The sequence below is a fragment of the Neolamprologus multifasciatus genome, chromosome 7 (genome assembly GCF_963576455.1).
Source record: "Neolamprologus multifasciatus chromosome 7, fNeoMul1.2, whole genome shotgun sequence".
NCBI lineage: Eukaryota > Metazoa > Chordata > Actinopteri > Cichliformes > Cichlidae > Neolamprologus > Neolamprologus multifasciatus.
In genome coordinates this window covers 47,653,092-47,675,504 of record NC_140445.1, presented here as the reverse complement: position 1 = coordinate 47,675,504, position 22,413 = coordinate 47,653,092, and the positions used below count along the sequence as shown (strand labels likewise).

The following is a 22,413-nucleotide window of genomic DNA, read 5'->3' as shown; positions in this document are numbered from 1 at the left end:
CGGAACACGTCTGGCACTGCGGGATTTGATTCCCTGCCGTTGTAGTGTGTTACTGATGGTGACCTTTGTTACTTTGGTCCCAGCTCTCTGCAGGTCATTCACCAGGTCCCCCCGTGTGGTTCTGGGATCTTTGCTCACCGTTCTCATGATCATTTTGACCCCACGGGATGAGATCTTGCGTGGAGCCCCAGATCGAGGGAGATTATCAGTGGTCTTGTATGTCTTCCATTTTCTGATGATTGCTCCCACAGTTGATTTTTTCACACCAAGCTGCTTGCCTATTGTAGATTCACTCTTCCCAGTCTGGTGCAGGTCTACAATTCTTTTCCTGGTGTCCTTCGAAAGCTCTTTGGTCTTGGCCATGGCGGAGTTTGGAGTCTGACTGGTTGAGGCTGTGGACAGGTGTCTTTTATACAGATGATGAGGTCAAACAGGTGCCATTCATACAGGTAACGAGTGGGGGACAGAAAAGCTTCTTACAGAAGACGTTACAGGTCTGTGAGAGCCAGGGATTTTCCTTGTTTGAGGTGACCAAATACTTATTTTCCACCCTGATTTACAAATAAATTCTTTACAAATCCTACCATGTGAATTCATGGATTTTTTTTTCACATTCTGTCTCTCACAGTTGAAGTGTACCTCTGGTGCAAATTACTGACCTCTGTCATCATTTTAAGTGGGGGAACTTGCACAATCGGTGGCTGACTAAATACTTTTTTGCCCCACTGTAAATATCTTTAATATATGTGATTATTGCAGCGGCTCACTCCAGGCTCTGTGGATACTGTTCATCATTTTTTTCCACAACATGAGGCTTCCCTGATCATTTCACTGAGGACACAGTTTTGCTGAGAATAAATTATATAATATATGTGCTTTACATCGCATTTGTTTTTAAATGTTATTGAAAAATATTATACATATTGAATTCTAAATAAAAAAAATAATGCTGTTAGATTTAGTTTTAGACAAGATTTGATACAGTGATGAGGTAACAATGATTCTCCCATCCTGTTAAACTGTTGCCACTAAACCTATCATGGTAAATTATATCTATTAATTTTATGTTGATATTGTCACATAGTTTTCACAATAGAATTAAAAAAAATCTGTACGCTTCTTCCATTTAGGAAGCACCCTCACTGAGCTGACCTTGATTCTGTTTGGATCTGACATGTAGTTTTGTTAAATGTCCAGCAGATGGTGTGAGACACCGCTGTGCTTCCTGAAACGTTGCAAGGTCAGAACTTAGATGTTCCAGTTCCAGCATTATTTTTCTGTCTCTCTCTCTGTATCAACACACCTTATTGACATCCTGAAGATAAAGCCAGGCGTTGAATGGTCTGATGGTCAGGTCCAAGTCTGACAGCTTGAGCTCTGCTACGCCTGCGCTGATATTTCTCTCGTCAGCATCGATACCAAAAGCGGCAAAGCGAAGGCTGTACTCCTCCAGACTGGAAGAATCCATGGGGATGGAGAAGCGCTCATCGAAGATCACGGTGAATGCATTTGTCTGGACCTGTAGGAGGCGGTGGACAATTTGCAGGATTGTATATTCCAAACTCAAAACACACAATGATGCAACAACAATGGAAAATAAACCAAACAGAATGTGCAACTGCACCATACTTCTCAGAGGAATGTGTAATATGTTTGACTAGTCTTAAATACCACTTTTGTAATCTACTTGAGCACTCAATGTGCTTTCTACAACTTTATGCCTCATTCAAACAAGCAGCTTTTTCTACACTAAGTGCTTTCTATCTTATATTCACGCTTGGATAGACACATCAGGGAGCAACTCGAAGTTCAGCATCTTGCCCAAGAATCTGATGACATGCAAACTGGAGCAGGCAGGAATCAAACCCCCAACCTTGCAATTGGTAGATGACATGCCTACCACCTGAGCTACAGCCACCTGTAGTGTTGCTGTTAAAGAAGCGTATGTGATAAGAGCACAAGGTCTCTTTTTTGTTGATATACCAGAAAAAAATGCTACAAAACCACTATTCATTTCCTTTTCTTGTCATCCAGAATACATTTTAATGTGGAAAACAGCCTCTGACAAGCAAACCACACCATAACTACTTAAGATCAAAGACAGAGGCTGCCAGAGCTACAGTTGTAATGGTAATTTCAAGTCATCCGGTCTTGAGGGGATGTGTGGAAACCGGTGCGGTCAGAAGTTACCAGGCAACTAGTAACATAGCAGATTTATTAATAGCCACCCCCCAACTCACACACACACACACACACACAAACACACCAGTGTTTGTTCTCGAAGTATGAGATCCAGCATGAATATTTTTGCTAAATGTGTCTGAAATAAAAACACTGCAGCTTTCTCACAAACACATCGTAACCGAGATCGCGAGGTCACCTGGGGTTTTCAGTGATGAACAGCAAAACGACAACGCGCTGCGGCATGGAGGACATGTGAATTTAGAGCAGAGCAAAGGGTCTACAAATCAGCTTGTGCGGCTTGACCTTGGATTGTGCTTCATATCAACCAACTGAATAGCATCATAACTGCTCAGCACCTGCGGGATCCAGAGAAAAAAGTAGCAACATACAACATGCAAAGCATCTTGAGCAGCCTTCCACAACCGTGTGAGACTGCCTGCTTGCAGTGTTAGCTTTATCACTTTTGGGGGCTTACAATGGAGATGTAACACGACAGGCAAGAAGAACTGACCTCAAATAAATGAGAGGAAAAGAGGGAGAAAACGGGGTATTTGGGTGGATGGGGGCTTGGGGGTTTTGACAGAAGGCAAAACAAAAGCAGTAACAGCATAGAGAGGCGCTAGAGAAGAAAAAAAAGCAAAAGGAAGCATAGATGCAAGGGGTGGGGGTGGCCTGCGTGGCCATCGGAGCGAGTAAAGCTGATGTCAGCATTTCCTTTGGTCTTCCCTTGACATTAAAGAGGGAGACACTAAAGCTGCTGCATCGGCGGCTGCTCCCGTTATGATCACCGTGAGATCAAACCCCTCCGAACGGCACGGCAACTAAAACTGGGGCAACGACAAGTCCCCGCGGCATCCCGTGTAAGCCTGCACAAAACCACAGCCCCACAATGGAGTGATGACTCACAGCAAGGAAGAAATGTGTGAATATTCTGGCAGCGTTAGTGCCAAGAGCAGAAGGCGAGCGCCAGGTGTAGCAGATGGTGGGAACAACGCCTTGTTTCTTCTCTTGTCAGAACAGTTGCTTCTTACTAAGAGCGTGATAAAATTGTTCTAGCGGTGAATTTAAAGGAAAGCTAAAAATGAAGTAGATTATCAGCAAGCAAATGCACCACAAAAGCTATAATGGAATGCAGTACAAGTAAATGTTTTGTTAATGCTCTTAATGAAGCAAGTGAGCAGCTGAAATGATTTAATTAGATTTACTCAGACTGTTTTGGATTAAGATCTAGTGACTGTGGAGGCTATTTGACTACAGCAGGCTCACTGTCATGTTCTACAAACCAATTTGAGATGATTCTTTGTAACACGGCACATTATCTTTATGAAAGCAGCTATCATATGATGGGTGAACTGTGACTGTGGTGTTAAGATGATGCTCAGTTGGTACTAAAAAGCCCAAAGTATGCCATATCATCAAACCACCAACAACAGCCTGAAACACTGATACACGACAGGACGGGTTCATGCTTTCCTCTTGTTTATGCTGACTTCTGACTTGCAGCAGCAAATGAGGCAACGTTTTGCTAACCCTCTGTTGTCTAATTTGTCTGTGAATGTGCAAACTGTAACCTCAGTTTTCTGTTCTTAGCTGGCAGGATTTGCACCTGGTCTGGTCTTCTGCTTCTGTAGCCCATCTGCTTCAAGGTTCAGAGTGTTGTCCATTCAGACGCTCTTCTGCATAACTTGGGTGTAGCGACTGGTTATTTGCATCACTGTTGGCTTTCTATCAGCTCAAAGCAGTCTGGCCATTCTTGTCTGACCTCTGACATCAACGAGGCATTTTCACCCAGACAACAGCTGCTCACAGGATATTTTCTCTTTTTCAGAACATCTGTAAAGCGTACAGATGGTTGTGCTGGGAAATGTCAGTAGATCAGCAGTTTCTAAAATACACAGACCAGCGCTTCTGGTTCACAAGCATGCCACGTTTAGAGTCACTTGAATCACCGTTCTTCCCCATTCTGATGCTCAGTTTGAACTTCAGCGGGTCATCTTGTCTTGTCTAAATGCACTAATTGACTGATTAAACAATAGATGTTCAACTGTATCTAAACTGGCTGGTAAGTGTTACACTCCAATAGAAGTCATTATGTACTCCATTAAATGACAAAATGAAAAGTTAATTGAGAAAAAAGAAAACACTGCAGAATGTGCCATCGCATTGTCTTGCTCATCAAATTACAGTGTCTTTAAAGCACTATTCTTCCGAGTGAGATAATTAATGTACTTTTATAATTGTTGGGGTTACTTGCCCATTGGAGACATTAAAGACATTAAAGGCATCCTTGATCCAGTAAAAGATGTGAAATCAACCTTCCTGCAGCTCTCGGGGGATTGTCCACTCAAGCAAATGAAATGGGCTCTTCTGACGGACAGGAAAGAACTGGGTTGTCGAGCTGCAGGATCGAGCATCTCCTCCTGAGGGACGTATCACTGTCTCTGTCTAAAATTCAGCCAGGACTGAGATCTTAAACACATTTCAAGGAAGCCCAAACTGCCCTCACTGAGCAGGAAGGCTTTCGATGCCACGTTATTCCTCCACGAATTTATCAGAAGCAACTTTTATCTTAAGTTCAGTCATCTCAGCACTAAGTGCTAATTAGCCATCCGACTAGCTGTGCTTTCATGTTTCGTTTAGTTTCAGTCCTCCAGCATCACAAACCCGCTCTTTTAGCAGTCAAAAGCATGAATAAAAAAAGGCCCCCCATCACATTTTTACACTTTATAGCAAGCTAACGAGGAACACCGCAGCTGTCATGATACATGTGTTTGCTACATTACATTAACACAGCTATGTATGATGCTTGCTTTCACGCTTTGATTAACTTAATAATAAAGTTAATAAATAATGTTTTTATCTCAAATTTAAGGTTTGGCTGTTATTGTCCTTTTTTATATCTGTGAAACATTATATAACTTGTAATGGTCATTTTTAGCCATGGCAGATGGTTTGTTCTAAGGATCTTCATCAACTTTGCCACCGTGTAAAATATCTCACCAGTGAGTCATGGTTTTACTTATATGATTCATCTGTGGGTCATCTGCCTCCTCTGCTGTAACTCTGTCGTCACACAAAGTCCTCACATCTGTCCTGCCTTCCCACCTGCTGCATCACTTGATGTTCCACATCCCTGTTCCCACTCTGCTCATTAGTTCTTCAGTACTCCTGCTCCACCCTGAACTACTTGACAGATTTTCGCTTTGAGCTTTGGAGCCTTTTTGCCTGTTTGTATTCTGCCTGCTTTTGGCCTTGCACAAAAACCTGAATTCTGTTTTTGTCTGCTTTATTTAGCTTTGTTTGCTTGCCTTGTTCCTTTGTAGGAAAACTCTTCTTGATTTTTCCAGATTTACCTGACTTGCCTAATTTAAACTTGTTTTAAATTTTAGATGCTGAATTTTTGTGTCATGTTTCTTAAGTATTAGGAGTTTAAGCATTCATGTTGCCTTCAAAACTGCAAATCCCACCATGAGTATTGATGAGGTTAATCATGAGGGTGGGGTTTTTGTCCTGTATTTGAGTAAAGACTAAATACTCCCAAAACAGGGGAAATGCCAGGCATCCTTAGCTACTACTTTCTGTTTAATGCTAATTAGCAAATGCAAAAAAGTAAGTATTTAGAAAACATTAAAAAAAAAAAAACATAACAGAGAAAGCCATTCCCCTTAAAAAACAGAGTCCCACTTTAATTATAATTATGAGGTACTGAAAAACAAAAATAATCATTAGTACCTTCTACAAGTGAAACTCCATTGAAAGCCATTATTATTTATTATATAAAACAAGTACTGTGAAGACCTTTACTGTCCTTTTTGACATTTTACATTCTAGATTAATTAAACACAGCATCTTGAGGTCTGTCATATTTTTCCTCAAACCTTTTGCAAAGCAAATTACCTTGAAATGAAACCTACATTTTGTATTCATTTATTTAAACATAAGAAATTCTAAAATGTATCTTTCTATCACACAGATTCCATGAGGTCTCCCATAGTATGAAAATACCAGAAGGCAGAGGTTTCCTTACCCTTGTCACTCCCACATTAATCTCCTCTGGCCCCAGTGAGACTCTGATGAAGCAACCAGGAAAGTCGCCTTCCTCCTTCTCCAGCAGGTCTTTGCCCTGGTGCAGGGTGATGTGGAGCAATCCCATCCCCTGGCCCGGGTGCTTGGATGGTTCAAATTCCAGGGTCACCTCCAGCTGGCCAACAGTGAAGTCATTACCGAAGTTGTTGGCAATAGAGGAGATTGAGCTGAGTGAGTCGGTAGAGATGGATCGGTTGAGCTGAGCTATGCCTGATGGGTCCAACTCTCTACTCATTAGCTCCAAGTGGCCCAGGTCCCTGAAGCCATCTGGGGTGTCGCCAAGGGCCAGACTAGGTTTACGGCTGGATGTGGTGGAGGTTCGCCGGTGGTTATTGGCTGCCACTCTCTTTGAGTAGAGGATAAAGAAATTGACAAAACAACATTTTAACACCTCAAGGATTTTTTTCACTTGAGAAACAGGACATGGAAACATCTGATGGCAACTTTTAGGTTGACAACATGAACTTGTCAGGAAAGAATGGATTCAGGGAGCGGCTATACTTGTATTAATTCTAATAATTCATCTGTTATGGTCTTTTAGCTCTGTTACTGGTCTCTACCAACTCTTCAGAGGAATAGCTCGCTGTTTAGCAACTTTAATGCACTTTTGTTTGTATGCTAGTTGTTACATATGCATCATGAATAGATTAGTTTTTCCACAAAACTGCGTTTAAGAAAAAAACAAACGAGTATTGGACATAACCTTTGTTGACATCAGCTGCTACAGAAGAACAAAGTTTATTTGACAGTTAGCTAGTGAGATAGCTATAGCTAGCTAGCTATCTAATAAACTTTGTTCTAGCAATTAGATACATAGTAGTGGTCCTGATTTTAAAAAAGTGATGAAAAACAAAGAAAATAAAAAATAAGGTAAAGTTAGATTAAAAAGTAGACTGAGACTGGGCAAATTAATTCAAATTGCATTAATTTCCACAGATTTACACTATAATGCTAAGAAACAACTGCAAAAAGTTGTAACACAGAAATATGTGTGTGTTACTATTGATAAAACTAATATTATTAGTGTATTATTCTTAGTTTTGTTAAGTGAAATAATTTATCTTTAATAATCACTGCAGAATGTACCTGTAATAGAAACTGACATTCAGCTTTTTTTATGCTCAGTTATATAACTAATCTCAAAAAATCAGATTCTTACTTATAATTGACACCAAAGTTGCCTCTGCTTCGGTGTGAATCTGCAGGTATTTTTTCTAGTTTTTGATATTGTACGGGTACCTTTTGTCTGACTTCCGAGAAGGAGGTTCCATATTTTTCTTGCAGATATCGATAATCAAAATTGGGGAAAGGAGACGGCGTTGGAAAAGTTCCAGATTTCCACAGCTTCCAGATATTAAGCCCAGCCAGGCCCAGCAGTACGAAAAAGCCCACCAGGTAGATTCCAACCTCCCAGCCCGGCGGGTTACGCACCACTAAAACAGATACAAAAAACAAATGCTTAAAGAATTCCTTATAAACTTCTGTTTCATCTGTAGTTACATAAAGTCATAGTTTGATCATGGCAAACAGACTGGGAGAACACCAGGTTGAGTAGGAATCTCAAACAGCTCCCAGTGACTGAGCACAGTCACCACTGTTACAGGTCTTGTCATTTAATGCCAAGTGGTGGCTTTGGGAGTCAGTCGGAGCACATAAAGTTTTATGTAAATCAGATGGTTGGGAACCAAATCTGACAAAAATCTGACAAACAAATTGAAACGCCGGTTTGAATTAAATGCTACAGCATCTATAAAGGCACTGGAAGCCTGCACAGAACTGGACTCCTAAAAATTGAATTGAAACTTCTTGAGGACTTTGCCAGCTTTATCTCTACTTGTGATAAGCCAGTTACAGAACAATGTAAACTGCTTTCTAACGGCACTACCTCCATGTGAAATGAGGTCTGTGCAAATATAACAGTGCGGTTGTCAAACACTAATCCACACAAAGGTATTCAGACAAAGTAAGTATAGAAACAATTACTCACCACTCAGATGGTAGCCTGATATATCTCCACTCTGAGCCGAGGACATGGTGCTGCAGCCAGCCTGCAAGAACCCAGCCAAACAATAAGTTCCTTTTTTTTCTTTTTCTTTTTTACATCTAATATGATTTTGCAAACTGTAACTTAAATGACCTTTTTACCGTGCTGGCAATAACCATCAAGCAAATGTGGTTACATAAACCTGATGTGTGCCACAAGAAAAACTACACTAATTATCCTTAATAACTCTTGACATCTGCTGCCATTTCAAAATGCATAAACAGGATGCATGCTTGGTAACACTGGTGTATAACTAGGTTTGGTGTTCATGACCAATGATATATTGCAAAACTTCTACAGTGTTTTCTCATCTGGTCATCAGCAGGAAAACATCCCTTCACGAGTGCCTTCCAGATCCAACACAATAACAAAACAAACAAAAAAAAAGATGAAAGGGGATTATTTTCTGATGAGCTGAAGGGAAATGAAGTGACTTGGTTACAGTTTGGTTGGAGTATGGGACATCTCGTGCTATTAGTGGTTAGCTTTAAGCCACTAGCCTCAAGGAGAGAAGATGGTAGGCTGCAGAGGTCTGGTAATTTTATATCTATTTCAATCAACATTTCCAGACCTGGATTTTTTTTCAGCCTGTTATCAGGTTTAAATGCTCCCTGAGATTACAGCACTTGACACTCCTCTCACAACACAGGAAAACCTTTGTATAACAATGTTCATATATATATATTATTTGCAGTACTCAGAAAAAAATGCTTGAACTATGAGACATAAATCTGTGACTTTTGTTGTTGTGTGAAACGTGGGAAATTTCAAAAAATAAAAAAATAAACACACGTTCTTTTCAAATGAATGGCAAAAACCTCAGGGCTCAGACTTCTGAATGTTAGTGCATTATAATTAGTGCACACAGGGAAGTTTCTTTAACTCTTCTTGTTCTGCTTTCTGCTGCACCATTTATCCATTGTTTTCTGTCATGCCAACCCTTTGCATGTCCTCTTTCACTATGTCCATGAATCTTCTCTGAGATCTTCCAATTTTCCTCCTGCCCAGAGCTGCCAGACAGGAGGAAAAATCCTTTGTCCAGTTAACAATAAAAATATATTACATTTAAATGGTTTTGTTTTTCCTCTAAATAGCAGTAGGCGTTGTTGTCAAAGGACAAAACAACATTTTCTTGCACCCCTCTCTTCCTCTGCAAACTGAAAAAAAAAACAACATTGTCACTGGTGCGTGACTCATTCCTCCCCCTCCTCCTTCCGAGTTTGTTGGAATCTCCCCCATATCTGAGCAGCACTGGGGAAATGGGAGCATTACACTAATGATATAGAAAAAAGGCCTGGAGGGGGTGGGGCTGCAGGATGTGTGTGTGTGTGTGTGTCAGTTCTGCTGAGCGCTTTGCAGACCACAGTCATGCTGGCTGACGCAGTGCAGGGTCCACTGACAGCTGCTGATGTGCCATTAGCAAAGCACACGGAATCTCTGGCTGAGAAGGAAGCTCCAAGCACCACCTCCCTATCAGGGCTCAGCATGATTCAGATCAGCTCAGCTCTGCTTAAGGTAACGTGTGAGTGTAGAAGAGGTCCAGAAGCAGCATAAAAGAGGAAGAAGGGTCAGAGAGTGTGGAAGGGAATAAGAGCGAGAGCAAGACAAGGTCTCAGACGGATTTAGTAAACAACAATAAGGCAGCGTTGGTGTTCCGACGCCTCAGAACACCAACAATGATGTCCAGCTTCCTGGGAACAGAAATAGACTACAAAACATGCTCACTGCATTTCTGTGGCGTACGTTCACAGGATAAAGTCCAATTATCATCCAACACAATGGCTCAAGGTTGTTTCTAACCTTTATACACTTAGTAGTCTTTCCTCCTTACCCTAAGGTAAGTAATATCCTTATTATATAAGTACCCAAACTGGGGACAGCTAGTGAGCGATGTGAATGTGAAATGACTCAAAAGTTAAACAGCAAGAGAGCACAGTGGCAGAAACGAGAGAAAAACTTTCCAAACCAAAGTCCCCCAGAGTTTTACACTGAGGTCTCTCTTCACCACAACAAACAGTATCCGCATCACTGCATCCAGGACCCCAATCCGTCTGTCAATCTCCCGCTCATCTCTGCCCTCATTCATGAACAACACCGTAAGATACTTAAACTTCTCCACTCGGGGAAGCAGCTTCTCCCTGACCCTGGCGTAGACACTCCACGCTTTTCTAACTGAGGACCACGGCCTCAGACTTTGAGGTGCTGATTTTCATTCCCGCCACTTCACCCTATTATGGTGATAAGCTCTTGGTAGTGACCGAAAGAATGACACTGCGGATACAAGGGTGAAAATGAGTTTTCTCCAAAGGCTGGCTGGCCTCTCCCTTAGAGATAGGATGAGGAGTTCAGTCATCTGAGAGGGGCTCAGAGTAGAGTTGCTACTCCTCCACATCAAAAGGAGCCAGCGGCGGTCACCTGGGTGAGGTGTTTGAAGCATGTCCCACCGGGAGGAATCCCCGTGGTAGACCCAGGATATGCTGGAGAGATTAAGCTGGAGGAGATAGCTGGGGAGAGGGACATCTTGCTTGGGCTGCTTCCCTGCAAAAATTGATGTGTGGATGAACGGAAGGATGGATAGAAGCTAAAAGGGGGGAAAAAAGGTTTTAACTAAGCCAATGTGTTTCTGCAATAAGTACAACACAAATAGTATTGCACTGATCACCAAATGTTCCTGCAACTGGCACTTCAAGTCTTTGAATTGTGCTTCCTCAGATGTGCACAGACAGGACTAAGTCATAAGTAGCAATAGATCAAGGGGGACCACAGAGGAGCTACAGCACACTGTGCAACTATATGTCTGATACTATATCTTGCTGGAAGGTAGGTTTGAACCCATGTCCTAAAAAGCATGAAAGAAATAATCTGTGTCCACGCGCATTCATTGATACGTGTCTACCACAGAAGCAGTCTTCATCTCAAAGGTGGACTTCACATGCATCGTCCTCAACAGAAGAGAATATATTCTGGCTTGCGACATTTGTTGCTTTTAAAACCATTCATTCCCGGTTTCCTTGTCTCTGTTCCAGCACATAAAATCAAGGAAGACGATCTGATGAGGAAGGAATCTATGCGATAAAGCTGAGTAGCTAGAAAGAGGAAAACAGAAGAAGAGATGGCAGCATATTTTAAAATTGCAGCCTGAACCACGATGTCTTCTTCTCGTTATCAGATGTGCTGCTGTTTCCTCTTTTCGATTTGAGCTGACAGCTTATTAGCACACGGCTGTGAAGGGAAAGGTGAAAGTGTGCATTACAGCTTTCCCGCCGATGTGTCATCTTCATGCCCACATAATCTCGATTCTCCCACTTGTTAAGATTTATTTCACCACTGCTGCAGAGATTTTGCAATCTCATAACTTTCCTCAAACAGCCAAAAGCCATATTCTCTTTCTTCACTGCACACAGAGCACAGCTGCTCTGCTCTGCTGAGAGGACTTTAATTACTACAAAAGGCATGGAATGAGTCTTGTCTTGTCTTGTCATAATGTCAGCTTGCAAAAAAATTATTGTTAAGCGGCACGAGACTAATGCGATGGAACAGTGAAAAATTGTGAAATATAATTTACTGAAACAGTAATGAGGTTGTAATTAAAACAAGCAGAAGTTTGGAGTTAAGCATAATGCATGCTTGTCACTATAACAACATATTATTAAGCTTCATATCTCACAGTGTTTGGATTTGTTAGGAAAGAGTGAAGATTTGATTTTTCTCCAGGCACTAAGACTGCAGTCCTGATCGGACCCCTATCATTTGTGACAAGAGAATTTGTGCACATGATCTTGTCACCCACATATTATTGCTCAGGCTGTATGTGATTGAAACTCACAGCAGTATAACAGCTTTTTGTCAGCCTGGTTACAGTGCTTAAGAAAAACATAGGGTTACTCTTATTTTCCTCAATCAGTGACGAAAGGCTTTTTTATAAAGCAGCAAACCAGGCTAAATGATGACCTTCTAAACTGGTGAGATGCCATTTCCTCCCTAGCTTGCGAGTTATCTGCTTTAAGGTGCACATTTGAGAGTTATACCAGGGAGTCAACCTCTTCTGATTTGAGGCTTTCTTTTCCAGTGGAGCTACTGTTTCCAGAGTCGTACACAGTGGAGATGTAAAATTATTGACCTCTGTGGGAGTAGCATGTCGGCATCTGGCACTGAAGAAGATTCAGTGCCAGGTGAATTCTTTTTCTTGATTGATCTTTCTGAGTTAACTTAAGTAATTCATCCAAATCATTAACATGTCTTTTAGACCCCAATCCTACAAGACTGTTCAAAGAAATCCTACCATTAATTAATGCTTCAATCTTAAATTTGATCAACCAATCTCAGTCACATACCACAGGCCTTCCGGCTGGCAGTAGTAATTTGGAGACTTTCATCAGGTTTCAGTGCAGTGGTTTGTATCATAGCTCTCTATCATAGCAGTTTGTTTAAATAAATACAGAGTCCTCTTTGCAAACTAAAGTTAATTATGGAGTTCCACAGATATATTTTCACTCCTATGCAGATGACACCCAACTTTATTTGTTCATGAAACACACACCACTTAGTTAAACTGAAGGAATGTCTAAAGACATAAAGACCTGGATGAACTCTAATATTCTGCTTCTAAATTCACTTAAAAATTAGGTTATTGTACTCTCTCCTAAAAGTCTTAGAAATATGGTATCTATCCATTTCTTCTAGTGAAAATGGAGTTTTTCCTTCTCACTGTCACCAAAGTGCTTTCTCATAGTGGTTCGTATGATTGTTGGGGTTTTCTCTGTTTTCTTTGCATTATTGTATGATAGTTACTTTAAAGTATAAAGTGCCTTAAGGCAACTCTTGTTGTGATTTGGTGCTATATAAATAAAACTGAATTGAATTGAATCAGGCAGCACGGTGGCACGGTGGTTAGCACTGTTGCCGCACAGCAAGAAGGTCCTGAGTTCAATTCCAACATCAGGCTGGGGTCTTTCTGTGTGGAGTTTGCATGTTCTCCCCGTGTTTGCGTGGGTTCTCTCCGGGTACTCCGGCTTCCTCCCACCGTCCAAAGACATGCAGCTTGTGGGGATAGGTTAATTGGATAATCCAAATTGTCACTAGGTGTGAATGTGCGAATGAATGTGAGTGTGAATGGTTGTCTGTCCCTGTGTGTTGGCCCTGCGACAGACTGGCGACCTGTCCAGGGTGTACCCCGCCTCTCGCCCTATGACAGCTGGGATAGGCTCCAGCGCCCCCTGCGACCCTGAAAAGGATAAGCGGAAGCGAATGAATGGATGGATGGATGGATGAATTGAATCATATTTAATAAAAACTAGGCCTACAGGTCATTGGCGCTTATTAGCTTCAGTAATGAAAACACTTATTTAAAGATATGCATGACAATGCCTTCCAGTGACCTTCCAGTGACCCCTGAAGTGCCTAAGTAGTAGTAAGTGCCACTAAAGACTAAACTAAAACATATTCACAAAAAACAATGTACACAAAACATCAACATCACACATGTACATCTAGCGTAGGCGCTATGTTAACAACATAAACGTACAAATAATTTAGACGTAATGTCAACAATGTACACATGCATGTAACTTAGGCTATGTCCACACGTACCCGGGTATTTTTGAAAACGCAGCTTTTTCTATGCGTTTGCACCTTTCGTCCACACATAAACAGCGTTTTTGGTCACTGAAAACTGAGATTTTTAAAAACTCCGGCCAGGGTGGATATTTTTGAAAACTCCGTTTTTGCATTTACGTGTGGACGAGAAAAACGGAGAAAACGCAGAAAACGCAAGGTCAAAGGTGTGTGGCCTTTTTTGACGTCACACTGTGCGCCATGTTATTGTTTCGGTGAAATGAATTTCTACAATACTGTTACTGTTAATTGTACTCTCTGCAGTGTTTAAATGCTTACATATACACACACAGTTACTGTCCCTCCACACATACGACTCGGTTCTGCTTCTATGCCCCAGCTTTGTTTACTTTTTCCCTCTGAGGCTTCTAGACTTCTGATTGGCCAACATTTCTGCACGGTTGCTTTGGCATGTTCCTAGCAGCGTTTTCCTAGGATTAGGTTCATTTCTGCCTTTACGTGTGGACGGGATTATTTTTTAAAACGAAAACGGAAAATCTCAGTTTTCAAAAATACCCGTGTACGTGTGGACGTAGCCTTAGACGTAATGTCGCCATTCGTCTTCAGATCAGCTACTACACATAATATATATAATTTGAAGGATTTTAGTGTTATAAAACTTATTCCCTAAAGCGATATAGATGTTAATAATCCTGGTACCCTAAGTACTTTATATAGTAAGTTTTATCCAAGTTAATAAATGCATCTAGGAAGAGCTAGGAAACAAAGATATATAGATATGCTACGACCATTGTAGTAACATAGTGTTTATAATAATAAAATAAAAATAATAATAATAATTTTTTATTTCTTATGTTATATTGGAAGTATTTTAGGTTCTTGTGTTAGGATTTGGTTGAGTTTTATTCTAGTTTTGTTTCCCACGACTCCTGAGTCATGTCCTTTCCTGTCCTCTATGTCATCTGTCTTGTCCTCAGTGTTTTACTTTCAGTTCTGCCTGTGCGTTAGTCTCTCCCCATTCCATGTTTTAATTGTCAAGCTTGTGTTGTCATGTCTGCGTCTCTCTATGTTTCCTGCTTTATTTTGAAGAGTCTAGTGTTTCCATGTTCAGTGTGTTTTGTTTTACTTCCCTTTGTGGTGTCATGTTCATTTGTGTCAGCTGTGTCTCTCCAGGTGTTTCCACTTCCCTCATTACCCTCCTGTGTATTTAAGTCCTCTGTCTCTTACTCTTCTTTGTCGGGTCGTCTGTTGTCTTCTTGTTAAGTCTCGTCAGGTTCTGCTTCTGCTCAGGTTCATGCTCACCCATCTCTTCTTTTGGATCCGTTCCATAAATACACCTGTGTGTCCCACCGTGACAAAATCGCTATGTAGTTTGTAATTTACATTTTTGGGGGCTTGAAAAACACACAATTACGGTCCTCAAAACAGAAAAAAAATTATAGCACATCCTAGAAACTAAAATATACATGAACCGATATCATGAAGCTTACCTACAATAAGAAAAATACTCAGTTATGAATAATTTCCATAAGAGTGCACATACTTTAAAAGCATGAAAACCTCACTTTGTTATTTTGGTTTCTTTGCGGTCTGACCTAGAGCCAGAAACACACACTGTAGCTGCTGCATACAAACCAGGCAGCCTCTCCTATATCTGCATCTGACCCACAAATTCAGCTCAGACACAAAGAAGTAACACACCTGCTCACAGAGATGAAGAATCTACACACTGGATATAACTACGGCACAGCTGCTGCTGCAAACAACAAGGAAGAAAGGAAATGATGGCTTCTCTTAGACGCATATTAAAACAGGCGTGATCAATAAGAACATGGATTTATGGTCTCCCTCTCCCACACAGGAACACACACACAGAGGAATACAAAATAAAGAAGAGGCGAGAGTATAGATAAACAGTGAAGTAAGATAACTGGGTAAAACAATGAGATAACAGAAGAGGTGATGCTTCAACATAACGAATGAATGTCTGTTTGAAGAAACCAATAGGAAACAGATGAGCATTGGAAGGGATAAAAGAAGACGGGGGAGGGGATCGCAGGCCTGTCAGACTCTCCGGTACTCTCTCACTCCCTGGCTCTCCCAATAATTGATCAATCAATTCTGCTTTTAATCTTGCCCAGTGGCTCATAATCAAATTAACTTCCTCCCTGCCGCTTTCTGTGAAACAGTGTGATGTAACCCAACACAGCGGCCTGTGTGGAGTCAGCAAAGTAATATTTGTCCATTCAGTTCCTTCTGTCCTGCCTCCTCGCATCAGTCTGCTTCCAAGCTGGCTGCACTTTGATTTTCTGGTTTGGACGGCACAGTAAAAGTAAAAGTAGCCGGCGCCACTTTTTAAAAAGTCAGCACTGGCCGGTGCCAGTGGAGGCAAGAAGACTCTGCGTGTTGGAGCCAGTCAACTCCATCACTCACTGAGTTTAAAGAACAAAACACCAAACTCAAAACTTTTACAGTACAAAAGCACAGGAGGTCATGGTCATCATACTGCAGATTTAATATGTGAAAAGGGGAGCTGCATAGGAATTTAAACTTGATCTTGTGAGGGATACTTCTTTTTTTTCCCCCAAAGTAGCTTTTTAAAAATGATAATGCTACTTAAGTAGCTAAATAGGTCACAAGTTGTATAGTCAAATATATAAAAGTATCCAAACTCAATGTACTCATGTGTAATTATGCTTCAGAATCATATACATATTATTGGAGGTACATCAAACATAAGGCCTGGGGGCCAGAATCAGCCCAGTAAAGACTCCAATCCGGCCCATTGCACATTATTAGAAAATGTGAAGGAGTGCATAGATTTTGAACTTTTAACTGTACTTTCATAATTTGTACAGTTTTTGCTATTGATAAAGACGGCCCGCACATATTACCATTTATACTACATCAAAATAATTAACTCATAGATAAACGATTGACAGGTAAGTTCTTATTTTTCTACAGTTAGTAAATTAACAAAATCGTTATATTTTATAATTACGAAGTCCAATAATAGCATTTAGAATATACATGTAGTAGAGTGAAATCAAAAAGCAACATAGTACTAGTACAAGTATTCTTGTGGATTAAAAAAAATGATGTATCTCTAGTCAAATGACTTTTGTGAGGTGGCACCAGTAATGGGGGTCAGTCATATTTTAGATGGGGCTGGTGTCACCCCATGCCCCCCTTCTTGACACGCCCCTTTTTTCTGTCTATTGTCATCCAGTTAGACATACTCAGACTCCATTGTCTTGGACTGTAACTGGTGACAGTGGTCATTGTTGTGCTTCAGGTGCAAACTTGGGGCTCACGCTAACAGACCCTGCAGCAAGCACTACTAACAGTTTGCCTGCATGTATTCTCTCCAGGTACTCAGACTTCCCCCAACAATCCAAAGTTAATCATGTTAGGTTATTTGGGGGTTCTAAATTCACAAATTCAAGCATGAATGGATGGATGTCTCTTCTGTGCTGGGCTTGAGATGGACTGGCAATCTGTCAAATGAGTATGCTGTGTGCCATGATGTCCCAGTGACTGATCAAGAGAGTGTCAAGATGTCTGCAAATCAATTTTAATCCAAAGTATGATGATGGGAGGGAGAAGAATTTATTTATTTTTTTCCAAAAGTAGAATGCAGAGAGCTGTTTGCTTTTCATCTAATGTGATTACCCAGCGGAGAGCTGCTTAAACAACTCTCACAACCGGAATTTGATTTGTCCCCAGAAATTTGAAGGTTAAATATTTTCTCTCACTCTTTGCCAGAGAGAGAAAAAGCTGTGGGTGTTTTGCGATGAAGAACAATCCTGCAGTCAAATGTCCAAAAGGCCGATATACAGCACAGAGTGGATAAACAGAAGCACTACTCCTGTTTGGTTGAGTTAATGATGGAGTAACGTTTGTTAAGATTTTGCTTTCTGTCACAGGACGACAGAACATGCTGTTATTACAGAATCAGCTCAATCATGGACGCATCACAACATAACCACGGCCCTTAAAATGATAGCCTGTTAGAATTTGCTGACTGTTTGCATTTATTCCTGCACCTGAAATGAGTTTTTCCATGCCAACAGTTTTTCATCAGTTTTGTAATCAAACCTGCTGCCTTCAGATTAAAACAGAAAAGCTAATGTGCTTATGTGTGATGTTTTGCTCTCTGTCCCTGTAATTAATTATACCCACTACTTATGAGATTAACCACTTCACAATTTGACTAATAAGGACAGGGAAAGCACTTAGAAAGTGGCTGCTGGACCTGCCTTAATGTCTCGGATAAAGGTTTGCTTCATTTCAGTAATGTGAAAGTGGGTGGAAGCTTAAATTCTCCAAACAGGTTAAAGGCTTTGAGCACAGATTTATTGATTAACTCTCTGCACTCAAGTGCAAAATTATTTGGGCAGAAATAGGTACTTACTTTGAACACCTTTAGCTTTAAACCTAAAGAATAACCCAATGCTGGACTTCCTGTTTATTAGCATCAATGTTGTATCGCTTCAAGATAACAGTGAAGTTAAGCAGCCACTTTTATACTGTGTCAACACTGCTCACTGCTCCTAGAGCTGAAGTCTCCGAAATGTGATTCATCTCGGGACACTTTATGATTCTCTTTGTAGCCTTGCTGCCTTTTGAGGCATCTCTGGGAGAGGTGAGCTCTAGTTACATTTGGCAGCAAAACTGCTCTGACCAGAGGCATTCGCCATAAAAAACGAGTCAATCCATTACACAGTCTGGTCTGAAAATATTAGATGTGATACATTAAGGGAAACCCAGTCCTTGTTGTTAAGAAATACCATTTTGATAATGGCTGTGGGCCTCGGGTGTTACCGTAGCCTCGCAGAGCCGGTGTTCGTCTGAGTGCTCTCAGTTTCCTTAATGTAATAACACTTTTTTCCCCGAGGAGTTCAACACGGACAACGGGAGGTGAAGAGAGTGTGTTAAGGCTGAAAGAGAGAGAGAGTGTGTGTGAGAGAGAGAGACTGGGAAAGCCCATGACAGAGAGGGAGAGAGAGGAGTAGGTGTTAAACGAATGGCTGACATGATTGCGAGTGCTGGTGGAGGAATCAAATTCCGAGGATCTCGTATTTCAACTCAGTGACGGGGCAAAACTCCCAGCGATACACACGTCGCTTCGCACAGACTTTCGGCACGATTAGAAAAGTGCAGGAAAACACTCATGGAGGAAGCCAGACTAACGAGATGAATTCCCTCATTTCAAATGTCAAAATAAAAGTAAAAAAGAAAACAGGTATTTTAAATCCTCTTTAGATGTTAAGTTCATTTCGTCTTTACTAAAAACACCTCTGAAGTGCAGAGAGTCTGCTCCTACACATCCTTTGACTGATACTAAAAGGTTCCCAGGGAGTCGGTACAAACAGTCCTCTTAAGAGTAAAAGCGAGGCCCCTAAAGTCACAAATATCACTGCAGAAAACACCGAGCAGGAAGGAGCATTAACTAAATTACTATCTTTAAGGCATAATTATCTACATCATTTAATAGCATTATGGTGGAAAACATTCAAATTAAAAGCTCAACTTGTATAATTTTCCTCTCCGTGAGATCCTGACATTGTTTCCCAGCCTTTAGTGTGTATCTGTTACCTCCGTGTTTCCCTAAGGATGGGTAATGTTTAAGCTGCTGGCACTTTAGCCAAGTGGTGACATCATGTTTCATTTGAACTACACTATCTGTTTTTTCATGATAATAATTTAAAAAAAACAATTGGAGGAAAACCTGAAAGATTAAAGAAAAATAAACTGTATATAGAAGATGGACATGGCCACTACGACATCACCCACTGGTTTGTAAAGTCCTTGTTTGAAACCTTTGTGTTCCTTCAAAGGTTATTGTAGTTAACTAAACTAAAAACTAGACGTGAAAAAATAAAAATGAACTGAAAACTATTTTGTGAACTTGGAAAATGAACCAAAAGAAAATAAAAATATCCTTAGCTTACGTAATGAGTCACTGATGTATGTGTGAAGTGCTTTATTGAGACTCTGAATGCCTACAAAACTGTGAGTCCTGCCTCTTACATACGGCCCCATACAATAACAATAAAAGGACTAAAACACTGAGACTAATAACAAATAAAACATAAGCCAACATAAGAAAATCTACCTTGGAAACTAAACTGAATTTTTTAAAAAGTCAAAATGAAATACAAATTTAAAACTAATATGAAAATTCAAAACTACAATAAACTCTTGTTCCTTCACATTTTCCAGTGGGCCATATTGGAGTCCTGGGCGGGCGATTCTGGACCCCGAACCTTATATTTGACACCCCTGCTATAGAGTAGTAAAATTAAACAAACTGTCAGCCTACTAAGTAAAAAGGGTACTTACTAGGTTAATAACTTTAATCCACCTCTGTGAAAGTGAGCTAGAAGGTTTTACAACAATACTCAACTCCAAAGTATCCCGAACTTTCCAATGATGCCAACGTTTTTATCTCTGCTTTAAATCCTTAACAACAAACGTCTGTCTTAAAGCAACTTTTAGCCGTCTCCATATTTCCACAGCATCCTCACTGCTGCCCTTCATTTGACTCAGATGGAGTTCGGCAAAAGTGGTGCTGCACGGACAGCTCCCGCTTCTCGCAGTGCCGTTTCATATTAATTTTAACCTGTGCAGCCGTGAGCATCTAACCAGTCTCACGTGCCCTGCGCCTGCACTTCAGTCGACTTGCAACGCAAATCAATATTTGGATCAAAAAGCCAGGCAGAGACACACACACACCGCGCGCACACACACACACACACACACACACAGAAAGAAGCGAAGCATATCCCGCCATCCCGTCTGCTGGAATGTATTCACAGGCGTCTCTAATAAATTTAAATTAATCCCCTCATGCCAATAAGGAAGCCCGGGAGCAAGGTCCCGGGTCTGGGTTGCATGTTTATGCTCAGCGGGAGCGCACGGAGCTGCTGGCAGGTGGTCGACCGAGCCAGCCGGCCGGAGTTAGCACGCATTTCTTACCGGGAGTTTTCTTTTGGCGCAGTGGAGAGGAAGGAGGAAGAGGAGGTGGGGGGTAGACCAACTCCACCGCTCTCCCTTCTTCAGGCGGCTCTCTCCATCCGATGACAGCGGTGCCGGTCGGGTTTATCTACCCCGGGGAGGTGGAGGGAGGGACACGGCGTTCACGCTGATGATGGTGCTGATGGTGGAGGAGCTGCTGCTGGGTCAGCGCATCCGGAAGCGTTCAGACACGGCCAACCGGAGGAGGAAGAAGAGGGAGAAGAAGAAGAGGAGGAGGGTTTGATGTTTAACTCAGAGGGGTCCGTGTGTTTCCGTCACTGAGGTCTGCAGAAAGCTGCAGTCAGAGCCGCAGATGAACCTCCGACCGACTGCACAAATAAAGTCCCACCCCTGCAGCGCAACCTCTACCTTCGGGCTGCTCGATAGACTCGACCACCGCCTCCTCCTCCTTCAAGGCTTCACAACAGCAGCCGGGGGGAGAACCTGCCTGCTCTACGTGCACACACTGTTGTTACACAACCCCGCGCACGAGGAGGAGGTGTGTGTGTGTTTGAGTGAGAGAGAGAGAGAGAGAGAGAGAGAGAGAGTGAATGAGAGAGAGAGGTACACAGGTACACCCAAACTTTTGAAGTCACCCTCAGCATCCCTCCACAAATCTGAGAAAACTCTCTTGCGCCCCCCACCTCAAATGATCAAAATCTGTCTGCTGAACAAACCTCCACCTCCTCCACCGCCATCACCACCACCCTGATTCATCTGAGATTTGAGCTGTTAGGGATGATTCAGTGTGAAATTGCATAACTGTCTGTGCTGGAGGCTGGCATGGTGCAGGTATGAAACCTCTGATAAGAAAAACATGCATCAGTCCTCATTTCCCCCAAATAATTCTAATTAAACTATTTCCAGCTAGTGTGCACTCACTACATGCTGCAGTCGGTTTTAATGAGTGAAATGCTGCAAAGACACAGCTCCTATTATATGTGATTTTTTTTTAATGTTACTTTACAAGCCCAACATTGTAATTAAAAACCATCAGCTGGTCTTTAAAACGTTATTAGACACAAATAAAAGTAATTTTAATAACTGAGCTGAAAACTAACACAGACAGTTCTTGCTGGAAATCTCAGGAGGGCATACTGTTGACAACAGTTTTGCATATAAAATGCTTGAAATATGAAATAAGATCAAAGTCTGAATCTTAAAGGGGACATGCTTCACTCAATCCCAAATCCTTGAGTCCCATGCTTCACAGTTCAGACTACATTTTACTCATACTGGGCCTTGGCAAAGCTGTATATCTACTGCAGCCTTCCAAAAAAATTAATTTTAGTCCTTTAAGCAAGCTTTATTCTGATTGGCTGCCCCTCACAGCAGTGGCCCAGAGCTGTGCATGCTAAAACCAACACATAAGGTGTGAAATTAAATGTTTTTGTTTTACATGTGTTAAAGTGTGTAACAACACATTCTTTTCAAAATTTTTTAAGATTCTAAGAGTGCGGGATATTAAGGCTCTCTGTTCTAATCAACATCATAGAGCGCAACAA

The 22,413-nt window shown here is 41.4% G+C and overlaps 1 protein-coding gene across 1 annotated transcript in view; it reads right to left on the bottom strand.

The window, feature by feature from the left end:
* The window catches only part of syt12 (synaptotagmin XII), a 30,822-nt gene extending 9,219 nt beyond the window's left edge, over positions 1 to 21,603 (bottom strand). Inside the window, exons 1-5 of the mRNA XM_085164694.1 lie at positions 20,870 to 21,603; positions 8,258 to 8,318; positions 7,510 to 7,703; positions 6,212 to 6,616; positions 1,304 to 1,519 (exon numbers count right to left, since the gene is read on the bottom strand). Of these exons, the coding sequence (XP_085020820.1) occupies positions 1,304 to 1,519; positions 6,212 to 6,616; positions 7,510 to 7,703; positions 8,258 to 8,303 (861 nt within the window). The 5' untranslated portion in view covers positions 8,304 to 8,318; positions 20,870 to 21,603. The remainder of the gene's footprint in view (positions 1 to 1,303; positions 1,520 to 6,211; positions 6,617 to 7,509; positions 7,704 to 8,257; positions 8,319 to 20,869) is intronic.
* Positions 21,604 to 22,413: the final 810 nt, after the last annotated feature.